A 14,234-nucleotide genomic window follows, 5' to 3' on the forward strand; every position below is an offset into this window, starting at 1 on the left:
GCAGTAACAGGATCTAGAGATTGCACAACGCTGTCGCGTGCACCGTAAGGCTGGCTGTCAAAATAACCGTCAGTAGAGTGGTCGGAAAGCACGAGAGCAAGACCCTTTACGGCAGACCATTAGCGCAGTATGAGGAGCGCGTGCTGACGAGCTCTCCACGCTTGCCAGAAGGTCCAGCGATAAGATGCAGTCCAGGGACGCAAGAAAAGACTCTCCGCCGAGAATACGGGTGCCACTTCTTATCGCTCCGAGAGAGGGATCGCACGCAGTACAAGAAGCCCCTGCCACCCATCTCACGTACGCAGGCCCCCGGTCCTCCCGTCTCTGCTCAGCAATGGCCCACATCATCGAGGCGTCCGAGCGCAGCAGTAGCCAAGACTCGATACAGGAGAAGCCCGACATCGAGAAATCCCGTACGTTCTCCAGGCATGCTTCCACTCCCTCTACTGACTTGATCAACTTAGCGGCCATTAAGGTCGAGGACATCGTTGAGGACTTCGATGACCCGAACATCGACAAGGATGCGATCCTTCTAGGTGCATGGTCGTAATATATCGAAGTGCGCAACTAAGCTGATCAGTCGCAAAGAGGACGACTCTCCCTATCCCGAGGTCCGTTCCGCCGTCGCTAACACTGACGACCCAACTATCCCCGTGTCCTCCTTGCGCGTATGGGTGATAGGACTCATCTGGGCCATCATCATCCCCGGAATGAACCAATTCTTCTTCTTCCGGTTCCCAAGTGTCACTGTCGGAGGGGTACGTCCCACAAGCGTATTCGCTCTTGACCTCGCTCCCTTGAGCTTAGATTCTGGTCCACCCAGATCGTCGCCCAGCTCATTTCCTTCCCTGTCGGCCGTGCCTGGGCGAAGTTCGTCCCCAACTACAAGATCTTCGGAGTTTCGCTGAACCCGGGGCCCTTCAATGTCAAGGAACACGTACTCATTACCATCATGGCCAGTGTTGGGGCGGGGTCGGCGTATGCGGTATGTGTTTCCCCTTAGGTCCAGATAGCCCACTTATTCTATGCCAAAGACCGACATCGTGGCCGTGCAACGGGTGTATTACAATCAAACTTACAACTTCAGCTGTGAGTACGGCGATTGCTTGCCTTCCTCTCACGCTACTGAGACATGAACCACTGGTAGACCAATGGATGGTGGTGATGAGTACCCAGCTTGTGCGTCTCTCGGTAATACCGTAGGCGAAGACGAGGCCTGACATTTCAGTGCAGATTGGTTTCTCCATTGGTGGTATCGCACGTCGATTCCTCGTGCAGCCGCCGTCTATGAGTAAGTGACTTCTCGTTCCTTCGATACACATGTCTGTCAGCACCTTAGCTGATATTTCGTACCTCAGTCTGGCCTGCGAACCTTGTCACCTGCGCGCTCTTCAACACCCTCCATCAGCAGGTGTACGCCGGTATGGGCAGTCGCGGTGGTATAAGCCGTGAGAAGTTTTTCTTCTTCGGTTTCCTCGCCTCGACGTGCTGGTACTTCTTCCCTGGGTACATCTTCCAGGCTCTGTCGTTCTTCAACTGGGTCTGCTGGATTGCGCCAAATAACGTTGTGGTCAACCAGTTGTTCGGTTACAACACCGGTCTGGTGCGTAATTTCAGCACCTACACAGACCGTGTAGCCTAACCCATACATCCAGGGCATGTCTCTAATCACCTTCGATTGGGCCCAAATTGCGTACATAGGTTCTCCTCTCGCTACCCCGTGGTGGGCTGAGGCCAACGTCGCCGTCGGCTTCATATTCTTCTTCTGTGAGTCCTATGCGGCGCTTACAATGCAGTTCATACTGACCTGGTATAGGGTTCATCACCCCGGTCCTCTACTACACCAATGCGTGGTACAGCCAGTTCATGCCGTACGTTCAGCAAATATCTTTCCACTACATAGACTCACACAAAGCAACTGCTTCTTCAGAATCTCCTCGCGCACGTCGTTCGACCGCTTCGGCCAGACATATGATGTCTCGAAGATCATCAATGCGGATGCAAGCCTCAACATCGCGAAATACGAGCAATACAGCCCGCTTTTCCTGTCCACGACCTTCGCACTCACCTACGGTCTCTCCTTTGCCTCTATCACATCCACGCTCACGCACACGTTCCTGTACTTCCGCAAGCAGATCTGGGTTCAGTCCAGGCGCTCGATGAGCGAGCAACCCGATATCCACGCTCGTTTGATGTCCAGGTACCCGCAGGTGCCCGAATGGTGGTACGCAATGGTCTTCCGTAAGTCGGTTGTATGCACACATCGTGCGGATATTGATATTGACCTGTGCCTTGTCAGTCACCATGTTCGTCTTCGGCATCGTGTCCATCGAAGTCTGGGACACGCAATTCCCCGTCTGGGCTTTCGTTCTTGCCCTTATCATCTGTATGTCCATGTTCTATCACTTCGGAATCTTCGAAGCTGACAACTCTGGTAGCGTTCGTCTACACGATCCCGATCGGTATGATCCAGGCTATCACGAACCAGCAAATCGGTCTTAAGTATGCAGGCTTCGATTCGTTGACGGGTTCTTGTATTGACATGCTTCCTCCGCAGCGTCATTACGGAACTGGTCATCGGCTATGCTCTTCCGGGAAGGCCCATCGCCATGATGATGTTCAAGACGTGGGGATACATCACGATGGCCCAGGCGCTGACGTTCGCCTCCGACTTCAAGCTTGGGCACTACATGAAGATCCCTCCACGTCCGATGTTCTGGGCTCAGATCGTCGCGACCGTCGTTGCCGGCACCGTGCAACTCGGTGTCCAGGCATGGATGTTCACCAACATCGAGGGTATGTGTACCCCAGACCAGCCGAATGGCTTCATTGTGAGTTGCCATAGCCATTCTATGAGACGTCAGTGAATTGAATGTCCGGCAGTGCCCCTCGACACAAGTCTTTGGTACTGCATCCATCATCTGGGGTGTCATTGGTCCCGCGCGCCAGTTCTCCAAGGGTCAGATCTACTAGTATGTACCCACCGTGTCTTACACTGGCCGACCGAGTACTGACGCCACAACCAAAGCGGCCTCGTGTTCTTCTTCCTGATCGGCGCTCTGTGCCCGCTCGCCGGTTACCTCATCACGCTCAAGTGGCCGAACTCATTCTTCAAATACGTGAACTTCCCGGTAATTTTCAGCGGCACCGGCCTCATTCCACCCGCCACCGCGTTCAACTACGTGCCTTGGACGATCGTCGGCTTCATCTTCAACTACGTCATCCGCCGCCGTCATTTCTCCTGGTGGACCAAGTACAACTGTGAGTACGCCTTCCCTCATCACGCATGATGCCTACTGACTCTATATGTATGCGCGCAGACGTGCTGTCCGCTGCTCTGGACTCCGGCGTCGCCATTTCTGCTATTCTTATTTTCTTCTGCCTGCAGTACCCGGATAACAACAACATCGGCAAGAACACTATCCAGACGTGGTGGGGCAACACCGTGTCGTTCAATAACGCCGACGCCGCCGGGGCCCCGCTCAAGCCGCTCGCTCCTGGCGCGTCCTTCGGGTGAGTGCTCTCGCCTTGATGATTATCGTAGATTGTTCGTTGGGCTGACCACGTCCATCTGCTCAGGCCTATGACTTGGTGAAGGGCGCAATTTGAATTTCAACGAACTGTATCAATGTGTAACGAGAAGTAACGTGTTGTACAATGACTATGCTAGATCAATACCGAAGTTCTCGCATAGTATGCGCTCAGGTGCAAGAGTGCACAACTTGCAAGTCGGCCGAGTTCGAGTCTGACTCTGAGTCGTAATACACCCGTGCGCTGCTGGCAGGTAAGCATGTTCGATCACGACTGAAGCACGCAGCATTGCGAATCGGATCTGACGTTCACCAGCGTCGCGGGATCTCACCACGATGCCGGACTTCAACACCGAGAACACAACAGAATGCCCAACCGTGATGAGGATTACAGTGAGTCAATCGTCCCCGGCCAGAACCCCGGTCCCCCTTTGTTGATCTCGTACCACGGCACATCATGCGCCAGCAGTACCCTCACACGCGGGTACGTCTCCACCAGCTTCCTTATCCTCCTCATATGCAGGGCCGCCTCCTCCTTATTCCGATGCGCACACCCGAACACCTCGTGCGTCGGGATATTCGCCTCTCCAGTGAGGAGCCGCCAGTCGTGCGCACTGTCCCCGGCCAGAAACACCCACCCGCCGTCGGGCAATGTCCGCGCGAGGACGTTCAGGTGTCCGGGACAGTGTCCGTCCCCCGCATCGACGACATAGAGGCTCCCGTCTCCGAAGAAGTCCAGCGCGTGTGGGAACGGCCCGAGCGCAGGCCACACAGCGGGGTAGAGAAAGCGCGTGCGATCGAATGGGACGAGGTCTGCGCGGTACATCGCCCGCTCGTCCTTCGGGTACCCGTGCTCGATGTGCTCACGCGCGTGCGCCCCGACAAGGAACGTCGCGTTGGTGTACGGGGCAGTATCGCCGATGTGGTCGAAGTGGATGTGCGAGAGGCAGACGTACTTGATGTCTGTGGGAGCGAGCCCGCCTTTTGCGAGCGAATCGGCTGCGTCTGCGGGGACGGTGACGCCGAATGTCATGTGCTCGATGCGCTCGAGGTACACGGGGGCAAGATTCTGCCAGTCCTTGCGCACCCCGAGGTCGAAGACGAGCGTGTCGTTGGTTTTACTGTGGCGCAGGAGGAAGGCGAGGGCTGGGAGGTTCGCACGTTCCCCTGGGGCCGCGGTGTCGATCATGTAGTTGAGAGGGACATCGACAAAGCCCGCTTCGAGTGCAGAGAGCAGGCAGTATGCTTGGTCTGACTTGTGAGCAGACAGCTCGGGCATGGTGGCATTTGATGTCCATAGCCGCGCCGTCTGGAGTTAAGTAGCTAGAGGCATGTCGGTGGGAGTCCCGCATAGTGCATTTGTCAGCTGGAAGCTGCTGGAGTGAGAGGATGACGTGCAGATGAGGACGCTACGCACCTTGACCAGCTTTTCTTAGCCTCCCCGGCCCGGGGTCGCGCTGGATAGAGAGCACCTTAGTCGTTCGTGATACATCTACTAGTAACATACAACAGGGATGTCATACAATTTATCGAATATTCTACTGAATCGTATAGAGTCCTTGACGAGTCCATGGGGAAGGGCGTCGAATTCAAAACTATGCAGATGAGCTGCTAGGTCCACTAGTCTCACCCTTCCGAGCTGGCTCGCTCGACCCACCAATCTCTCCCGTTTCAATCAAGTCCTGCCACACCCTGTCCGTCCAGTCAACGACCGCACTAACCTTCCTGAACGTCTCCCCAATCTCCCGCACGAGCACCTCGTCTTCGAACCCCTTGATCATCGGCGGCTTCCCTCGCTCTCTCTCCCACCCAACGAACACGCTCTTGGGGTTGTCGAGCCCGAGATGTAGCCTCGGCCGCTTCCCCGGCCGCTCCCTCCCCGTCTGCATGTGGATGGGCGTAGATGGCCGACTGTCACTGTCGGGATGCGCGAGAGTGGACATGAGCCACGCCCCGAGTCCCTGCACAAGCCGCTTCTGCAAGAGGAGGAAGACCGGGTCGCGCGGCTGGAGCGTCCGGTCAACAGCTGCACGGAGGCGTTCCTCTTCCTCCAGCCCACACGGATGCGCTTCATCAGCGCATGCACGACGGACGCGGACGACCTCGTCCGCGAGGTTGACAATCTTGGTATCCTCCGCGCCTGGCTGCTCCTCCACGGAAGCCTTGAGCAGGGTCCAGATGCGCTCCGTGGAGCTAGTCGGGCTTGCCTTTCCTTGGTCGGTGGATGCGGCATTCGATCGCGGGACGAGGGATCTCAGAGACGCCGTGATGACGAGTGCTTGGAGGTAATTCTGTACATCGAGCAGTGCTGGGCATGTCACGAAGAAGGGAGGCGGGAGGGAATTGGGTGGAATCTCTGCTGCGTGAGGCTGATCACCTGAGGCCACCTCCGGTTCCGCGCCAGGAATGCGGATGGTAGGTAAAGGACAATTGACGGGGGAGCCTGCGGCAAGGGCCTGAGCGAGTCTGAGCGTCCAGCGACGATGTTGCGGCTGAACCGAATCCGCCGTAGGGAAGAGAGACGTATCGAGTTCACTGAGCCAGGTCTTCCAAGCAGGCTCCAGGCGGCTAGGGGGCCACAATCGCAGTATGAGGGCCTTCTCGCGCAGCATGGCTTGTTGGGTCACCATGACCCTGAGATCTTTCTCGTCCATCGATCCCAGGACAAACTGCGAAAGATCCTCCTTCATTGCCTCGGTGAGATCCAAGATCGCACGGGTGGTGTCTGACACAAGTTTAGCGAGGTCCTCCGTCGAAGCCAACTGATTGGGTTCGCCGACAGCTCGTATAAGGCTATCTATGTGCGCATCTCGTGCGGGAGCGCATCGTTCCCGGAGCGCAGCGAGTATCTCTCGCAGATGATTGATAGCTGAGCGTAGTGGGGCGGAGGTCGGTGACAGAGGCGAAGATAGTGTGAGGAGTACAGGGTGGCTGCGAGGTAGAAGGGGCTTCAGGGCCGCGTGAAGGTCTCCGTACAACGCTCTTAAACGAGTCAGTTGTGTCGCGGGAGACGGACTTGACAACGATTCCAAAACCTGGCAGAATTGCGCGTTGAATACCGTCATCAACAGCGGTATAGATATGCAAGGTACGTACCTCCTTCCAGAAAGCCTGATGAACCACATCTCTCACGCGATCTTCGAGGTTGGGAAGCTCGCCTTCGTGTGTCTGCGAGTTGGTCCGCGGTGAGGACATCATGGACAAGAGCGACTTTCCTGGAGGGAGTACACGTTGGGGATTAGTGGCCAGGAGATGCAGGTAGAAGATCTCGTTGAGTATCTGGACAAATTCGATAGGCAGGACTGTGGGACCGAGGGTAGAAACCGGGAGCATTGGTGTTGAGAGCGGTGGAGGCTGCACGATAGAGATATCCTTCCCGTCCGAGTATACCTCCCCAGGGGTTATGCTGCGAGAGTTGCGGGGTGTGTGGGGAATATGTACTCTCTCTTCAGGCGTGTCGTCGAGCTCTTGAGAATCGCGTTTGTGGAGTCCGAGATGTCTCTGCAAAGCCCGTAGCGACTCCTCGTCCTCCTTCGATGGCTCCCAAAGTCCTTCGGTGGCTAGCATGTCCAGATCCCTCTGCAGCTCATCATACTTCACCTTCGTCTCCGGCGAATGCACCCGCACGCCGTTCAGTAGATATCGAAACTCGGAGAGGACGCGCCGTAACGCTGAGCTTGTCGGATGCGCTCGCGCTTGATCTTGTAACTTTGATATAAACTGATCCATAGCAAGCAGATTCTATAATGCGCAGAGATATGGTGGTGAGCCCGGCAAGGGTCGCGATGGTAGGAAGAGAGCGAAGGAATGACGTATAACAACGCGGATTTTCGCCGACGTCAGTCTTGTTATGTGTCATCAATTATTGTCATTATGATGTCTCACGAGCGCCCAAGAGTACTTACCAGTGATTTTTCCCACAATTACAATGCGGAGGTAATCATACCTGAGCTACATAAGCAATCAATTCTGTTCTCTGTATCTCTCATATGTCTTCGTCTAGCTCATTGACTTGTCCGACTAGCTTTATTGCGCGCGACTATTCCATTTGTGACTTGGTAAGTTTTCGGAAGCACCTAGTACTGGCTTCTATGTACGTTACGTCCGGACTCAACGCCATGCTGCCAGGCCCACTCGTAGACCATTCCCACCAACTGCACACAGCGCCATTCAGACTTTGCTGTTTAGATTTCAACGTCCTCTCAACAGAGGACCGGTCGACGAGCCTCTACCCATACTCACGGGCTCGTCTGCAATCAATGACTCGGATCATGAAATTAAACCGGACGCTCTTACTAGACGTGGTCCAACTTCAGAGCGAACCGCGAGAAGGGCCAGCAGCTATGTAGGCAAGATCACCGGTCCTGAGCTACAGGTGAGTGTTTTGGACTGGTTCCGCGCAAGCTCCCGATTTTTGTCTCTCCACCCGTCTCGGAGATGTTGCTCTCGCCGGAGACTATTACCGGTCAACGATATTTTGCTCGAGGGTTGGCAAGTCCATGATTACTCCAACTTTTCAGGTCTCTCAACGTTCTCGAGCTGACCCACGGGTTAGAGTTAGGATAATATAGCATGTCGCGGAGAAGCGTGCGCAGCGACGGAGTCTTTCTCTGTATTTCGGTCACAGAGACATAGCTCAGCAATACTGTCCCAGAAGGACAAGGAAAATATGAAGCTACTCAAACTCAGTTTTTCGAGTCCGATGTGAGTTTGTAGAGCGAGTACGTTCCGTTCTCCATGGTTTGAAAGTGACTGGTCACTTTCAGTCCGATCATGATGGACCGCGAGAACGTGCAGCGATAAAGTTTGGTATCGGCGACATTCTGGCGCTACCTAATCAGTACTTGATCTCACCTTCGCCGCGTCACCCTATCTGAGCTTTGGAACAACACAAGGTAAGCATACTGAATCCTAACGACGGCGTCGCACTGAGACTAGTTTCGCCTGAGCAGTAGGACGAATATGCCTCCATGCCTGCCTGGGGAACTCACCGACAAAATCATCTCGCTCGTCCCGAACGGTTCCGAACACAGCGACCACAACACCCTACTCAACTGCGCGCTCGTATGTCAAGAATGGCTCCCAGCCAGCAGAATGGCGTTGCTCCAATATATCCGCCTTGACTCCAAAGCTGCGTATGACTCCTTTGTTCAGCACGTACTCCGTTCGGAGCGCATCGCGCATTGCCTTGACTCGACACACGTCCTATGGATCCACGAACCTCCAAGAGTAGTCGAGAGCGGAAACCGGGGGCTACCATGGTCCCAACGCTTCATCCACGATTTCGCAGGCCACTTCCTCAACCTACAGAAGCTCTCCGTCTGGAATGTTGACTGGTGCGCCCTGCCGCCGCATCCCAGTATCCATATCGCGATCAGTCGCTTCGCTTCCCTGCAGCAATTGGATCTACATTCCTGCCGATTGCCTTCATGGCATACGGTGCGCAGGCTCCTGGCAGCGCTGTCACCTTCCTTGAGATCGCTGATAATGTGGGATGTCACATGCCCCGCTTCTCCTCACGACCCGCCAGCTCTCATTTACCCGACCGCCTCTGCTCCGAGTCTCACTGTATTCGACTTCAAATGTCATTGGGGTGACGGGGACTGTTTCATTCCCTTACTGCGCTGGCTTTCACACACCACTACGCGCCACTCTCTCCGCCATCTCATATTTGTGCGACCCGACGACAGGCTGTCGTCTGGATACATGGCGTTCTTGATGGCGGTGGCTCCTGTACTTACGAATCTGGATGTCGGCCTCTCAGTGAGTGAGTATGTTTCGCGTATGTCAATCTTTTACCCAGCGGGATCACTCACATGTCCGAACCGTAGGTTCATTGTGCGACGTCCCATTCAGCGAGCTGAGGAATTTGCAAGTCCTCGAATTGGGACTCACATGGTCTAAGGCGTCATATTGGAACGACCTGTCTCGACTGTTACCAGAAATACCCTCCCAACTCCATGCTGTTGCGTTCTCAATGTTCATCGCGCGAGGAGAGCTGGACAAGGAGGCGGACGAACTGCTGTCGGAAACCCCTATCAAAAACTATGAAATGGAACTACTAGACGATGTTCTACAAGGCGACAACTTTCAGAACCTCGGACGAGTCGAGTTCAGGTTGTTCGACAGGGGGTATTCCGATACTACTCAGTGCGCAGAGGTAGAAGCGTGTGTCCTCGAGATGGTGAAACGAAAACTCCCTCATCTTGTCTCTCGGGGCATTCTCAAAATTCGTTCGATATAGGAGTACGTAATTTTCCTCATGCATGTTTAGGCTCGAGCTCACGTACAGCATCACCTACAGTCATATACTTGGGTTTACGGTGGCTATAGGAGTGACAGGAGCCCATGCAAGGAGCACTCGCACCTTCGCGGTGGTTGCTCTGGACCTGGAATGCACAAACACGATGTACGATTGCGTATCGAGAAGCACATTGGATACAGCATGTCGCTTTTTGTATCTATCTATCTTACGCGATGCCCAAGAACTGAAGGTACTGCTGCTCGAACAGCGGAACCGTGTGGCCGACACCCTGGGCCAGGATCGCCTGGAAGTCGGGACCGTACGTCGCATTCGAGTACCCGCTCGGGAGGTACGACTCGGACACATTAGATATGGGCGTGCTGAGGTATCCGAAAACGGTCGTCCATTGCTTGATCGTCTCGTAGAAGTTCTGCGGGTAGAGCGTGGTGTCACTGCAGGTATCATCATTATCAATATCTAGCGTTTTCGGAAAGACGAGTAACGACAACACGTACGCAGTTCCATGCCAGACCTGCATCTTCGGGTATGACCCGGTGTAGCCCGGGTACGCGTCGTACACGCGCTGCGCCCACTGCTGGCCCGTTAGCACGAGCTGTCCCTGCGAGCACTGCGAGTTCCAGCTGTCCTCGGGCTGTCCGGGCAGCGAGAAGCAACCGGCGGGCACACCAGAGTCGACGATGCCAGCCTTGAAGATGTCTGGGTATGCTGCCGCAAGGACATTCGTCATCATGGCGCCGGAGGACGTGCCGACAGCGAAGACACGGTTGGCGTCCACACCCCAGTTGGCGATCGCATAGCGGGCTGCGGATGCGATTCCGAGGGAGTCGCTGCCGCCGTTGTGCGTGAGCGTCTCGTTCGAGGAGACGTCCCAGCAGGTACCAGAGTGGGGCTATGAGGTGGGGTATTGAGTTTCAAGTCATGAAAGAGAACACGCCGAGACAAGCTCACAGATGAGGGGTAGAGGACGACGTATCCATATGTCTCAGAGAGTTGAGCGAACTTGGAGCCTGTGTAGTAAGCCTGAGCCGTACCCGAACAGTCTATCACGGTCAATGAGGGTTAGGAATCGCAATGGGCCAGATGATAGTGCGACGTACAGTGAATGGCCATGATCAACGGCGGGTTCGCAGCGACTCGCGCGGGCTTGTAGACATACATGCCAACATTGTTGGGATTTGTGCCAAACCCGGTGATCTGGTGCAGGGTGGAAGCGGGAATAGAGCTCAGACCAGGCGGCGCGCTGCCGGTAGGCGTGCTAGAAGAACCCGGAGGCGTGGACACAGGGACGGTAGAGGTGGGTGGGGGCGTGGCTGCGCCGGGTAGGCACTGCGAGTAGTAGTCATTAACCTTCGTGCAAACGGTACCGGAGACTGGCGAACAGATCAAGGTTGTGTAAGTTGTGTAAAAAATAGGCGCAGCACAAGATCTGTGGAGTCATACTCACCGCAGGTAGTTGCGCCAGTCCACCCGATTCCACCGCATTGACCCCACTCGGCGGCCTGTCCGGCAGCAAGGTGCACCAATGGCAGAAGCGCGGCAAGGCCGAGCGTGGCGCTCTTGAACGGGAACATGGCTGAATCCAAGCGGTACCGAGTGGATGCAAAGACCAGGAGGTGGACTCAATGTGGGAAGAGCCTCTCATCGCGGTGGGTTATTATACCACCCCATCGTAGCTTCCTCCGTGCGCATCTGACCCGACGGGAACGTGGTTTCGCGACCTCGACGGCCTTGCGCGGTGCAATTACGGGGATCCTAGACGAGTTCGGCCGTGGAAGTGCCGCTGTTGCGTCAACCTTGATGTTGTTCCTGTCTCTATGTCTACTAATAGAGCTCTTATGAGCGTCGTCGACAGTTTGTTTAGTCGCCACCAATGTCAACCTCATCGAATGGTGTTATGTGCTCACCGCGTGGTCGGGTGGACATTGGCCGGACACGTGGACATCGAGAAGCGGCTTTCGGGCAGATGTGGCAGATCCCGAGGTCGACCTCTCATCCGACCCTTCCCCGACGATGCAGGCAGGCGCGACATGCTCGATGGTCATTCTGCTACACATTCAGTCGTTAGTGAAGACATCACGGCCTCCGTCTGAGGCTCGAACGGTCCAAGAGAGAAGGTTGATCGGTAGCCGGGATCCGGGATCCGGCAGTGGACGGGCCAATCTCTCGGTTCTGGCAATTCATGGTCTTGGGTGACTTGAGGCCTTGAGGATGAGAGCGATGAGCCATGATACTGGATGACGTTCTTCTCCGTCTCGAATGCGAGGTGGAGGTAAGTAGGACAAGGTCGTGGCCGCAGTCCGAATTATTTCGGGTATTGTGAATACGCAGCGTACATGACAACTACAGTTGGAGCTTGAAGCAGGATATGCTGGAATGCACTGGGATCAGGCGGAGGTTCGGAATGAGCGCAAGAATCAAACCAGCGGAAACGAAGCGGAAAACATATGTATCTGTGTGTACTTGCCAAAAATTGAAGAGGTTGTGTTCGGGCGCGGCCACGCTGCATGGAAGGCTATGCCGCATGTGACAGCCTGCTGCTCACCATAATGTATATATAGCACCAGTAAGGTACAAACCCCAAAACGTAAGCGTAACCAGCCAATCCCCACGGAGCTCACAATCCCCGAGAACCCTGAACTTGTTCGACGTTCAGACCTGACGGCCACTCCCAGAGGGCGCCGGATCTGGGCGGGGCATGCGCCATTGGTAGCCAGCCTGGGTCTATTCCGAGCTTGTAGATACGTTCTTCGGGCGAACACACCATCTCGGAGCCCCCGGGCTGCCCCTGGAAGCTCGAGCCCCCGTCTGCGGGCGACCGAGAGTGCGACGTCTTGCGTTTCTTTCTCCCCTTCCCGATTTTGTGATCCGCCGAGCGAATGTTGACCGGAGCACCTAGCAGCGACAAGCGCTGCTCCACGGTGAATACTTGAGAATTGACGAGTAATGCAGTAATATAAGTACCCTTGTGAGTTCCGTAGAGGAGGGCAAGCCCGGGAAGGTCTTCGTCGACCAGACTTTGAAGACGCCGCCGAAGCAGCTGGCGAGGACGGGGGCTCTGTGCGACAGACCGCCGTCCACCGTAGTTTTCGAGAAGATATCAAATACGCAGTATCGCAAAGTGAAGGTGCCTTCCTGCTGGACGGCGAGGTCCTGTGATCGACGGGGATGTCAGAGATAAGTCAACACTCATGGTACGGATACCCATGGACTTGCACTGAACACAAAAAGCAACACTCGTCCATTATTGTGACTTGTCGTGATCGGTGAGGCGACATGCGCCCCGGCTAATATTGCGGTCGAGTTGGACGACTCCCTGATCGGGTAGTTGCCATAGTATGCGATGATCTTGGCGTTGTTCGACGGCTGTATTGCCGCACCGGGATCCTAGCAAGTGAATAATTTTAAATGGGGCAACTATATTCCGGCGATAGAACGCACCTGCCACCCCGAGGCCGGAATGTACGGTGGAGCGATAGTCCTGCCACCGCTGTCAGCAACGAGCGAAGTCGTAAGTCGGAGACGTACAGAGATCGCAGAGAGAGGGCCTGCGGAACTTCGCTTGCACCGACCCGAGAGGAGGTAAAGTTGGTGGACGAACCAGTTGCGAGCAGATCTGTCATCACTCTGTCCCGTGTACTCCCGTCAGGCCCTGCGTCCGCCCCAACGGGAAACAGCTCAGCTTGGCATAGGAAACCAAGCGTCAGTCTGTCACTTTTTCATCGGCCTCAGCCACGAGGAGCTAGCGTAGTAGATTGGGCGCTCACTCATAGACAGTGATCTCCTTTTCGTATTGCCTTGACGTCCCTGCGTTGAGCACCTCGAAGAAACGCACTTGCACGACGGGCGGTGGATCAAGGGGCCGTTTGTCCCGCCGGGCATACCTACGGTCGTGTCGGTACTACAGCTGTGAGCCGCGGTGACCGAATTGTTCACTTACTTTCTCCCGACATCCGCCTTCTGCAACTCCGTAGCCGATGTCCGAATGGTCTTGCCGGCGAAAGGACCTTCGGTGAAGTAGATGGGGCCGCCGATGGTACTGGAACCCACAGAAATGGGCACCTGCGTTGCGTGGATGAGTCGGTTGAATTTCCCACTGGTAAACAAGTGCCGTACTGTATATGGGCCCTGATCAGACATCATCTGGAGTGCTGTATAGGAGTGCGAAGGGGGGTGGTGAAGTGGCATAGAGTGAGGTCCGGAGTAGTCACCAACTACGCGCAAAGTCGAGTGCTACATCGGCTCTGTTTAAAGGGCTCGAAGTCTCGTGTGGTGCAAATTTGGGAGAAACTAACTGGAATGACGATAACGCCTATGTAGGAATGCTGTCCGGTCTTCTCTGCTTCAAGCCTCGAGATCGAAGCTCCGTAGGCAATAAGTCCAGGAGCGATTTGAAGCCGTCTTCTGGGGCGGATATTTGCGTTCTGGAGGAGCCGGGCGGG

At 55.3% G+C, this 14,234-nt stretch overlaps 6 protein-coding genes across 6 annotated transcripts; 2 read left to right on the top strand and 4 right to left on the bottom strand.

Annotated features, from left to right (window-relative positions):
* Positions 1–334: 334 nt before the first annotated feature.
* Positions 335–3,595, top strand: L226DRAFT_568155 (OPT oligopeptide transporter; the record flags this gene model as incomplete). Its single annotated transcript, XM_067684135.1, has 18 exons — positions 335–413; positions 465–536; positions 589–758; positions 824–985; positions 1,035–1,089; positions 1,148–1,179; positions 1,234–1,291; positions 1,359–1,603; positions 1,656–1,767; positions 1,817–1,871; positions 1,931–2,241; positions 2,300–2,386; positions 2,439–2,502; positions 2,558–2,831; positions 2,884–2,972; positions 3,029–3,261; positions 3,321–3,513; positions 3,580–3,595. The coding sequence occupies 18 exons, from the start codon at positions 335–337 to the stop codon at positions 3,593–3,595; spliced, it is 2,307 nt and encodes a 768-aa protein (XP_067539105.1).
* Positions 3,596–3,918: 323 nt separating this feature from the next.
* L226DRAFT_456657 (Metallo-hydrolase/oxidoreductase) lies at positions 3,919–4,809 on the bottom strand (the record flags this gene model as incomplete). Its single annotated transcript, XM_067675312.1, has 1 exon — positions 3,919–4,809. The coding sequence occupies one exon, from the start codon at positions 4,807–4,809 to the stop codon at positions 3,919–3,921; it is 891 nt and encodes a 296-aa protein (XP_067539106.1).
* Positions 4,810–5,125: 316 nt separating this feature from the next.
* On the bottom strand, positions 5,126–7,097 carry L226DRAFT_568157 (uncharacterized protein; the record flags this gene model as incomplete). Its single annotated transcript, XM_067684136.1, has 2 exons — positions 5,126–6,565; positions 6,627–7,097. 2 exons carry the CDS (start codon positions 7,095–7,097, stop codon positions 5,126–5,128), a joined length of 1,911 nt encoding a protein of 636 aa, XP_067539107.1.
* A 1,395-nt stretch (positions 7,098–8,492) lies between these two features.
* On the top strand, positions 8,493–9,804 carry L226DRAFT_568158 (uncharacterized protein; the record flags this gene model as incomplete). Its single annotated transcript, XM_067684137.1, has 4 exons — positions 8,493–8,866; positions 9,221–9,297; positions 9,362–9,714; positions 9,775–9,804. 4 exons carry the CDS (start codon positions 8,493–8,495, stop codon positions 9,802–9,804), a joined length of 834 nt encoding a protein of 277 aa, XP_067539108.1.
* A 113-nt stretch (positions 9,805–9,917) lies between these two features.
* L226DRAFT_503059 (alpha/beta-hydrolase) lies at positions 9,918–11,842 on the bottom strand. The gene is made up of 6 exons (XM_067677917.1): positions 11,700–11,842; positions 11,240–11,627; positions 10,893–11,165; positions 10,744–10,835; positions 10,290–10,684; positions 9,918–10,226 (listed from the first exon to the last, which is right to left on the bottom strand). The coding sequence occupies exons 2-6, from the start codon at positions 11,364–11,366 to the stop codon at positions 10,001–10,003; spliced, it is 1,113 nt and encodes a 370-aa protein (XP_067539109.1). The 5' UTR covers positions 11,367–11,627; positions 11,700–11,842; the 3' UTR covers positions 9,918–10,000.
* A 485-nt stretch (positions 11,843–12,327) lies between these two features.
* On the bottom strand, positions 12,328–14,114 carry L226DRAFT_531879 (uncharacterized protein). The gene is made up of 9 exons (XM_067680162.1): positions 14,088–14,114; positions 13,909–14,036; positions 13,733–13,854; positions 13,560–13,676; positions 13,321–13,506; positions 13,234–13,273; positions 13,009–13,179; positions 12,757–12,945; positions 12,328–12,703 (listed from the first exon to the last, which is right to left on the bottom strand). The coding sequence occupies exons 2-9, from the start codon at positions 13,978–13,980 to the stop codon at positions 12,410–12,412; spliced, it is 1,191 nt and encodes a 396-aa protein (XP_067539110.1). The 5' UTR covers positions 13,981–14,036; positions 14,088–14,114; the 3' UTR covers positions 12,328–12,409.
* Between the last annotated feature and the right edge of the window lie 120 nt (positions 14,115–14,234).

The sequence above is a fragment of the Lentinus tigrinus genome (assembly GCF_003813185.1).
Source record: "Lentinus tigrinus ALCF2SS1-7 unplaced genomic scaffold L226scaffold_5, whole genome shotgun sequence".
NCBI classification, from domain to species: Eukaryota; Fungi; Basidiomycota; class Agaricomycetes; order Polyporales; family Polyporaceae; genus Lentinus; species Lentinus tigrinus.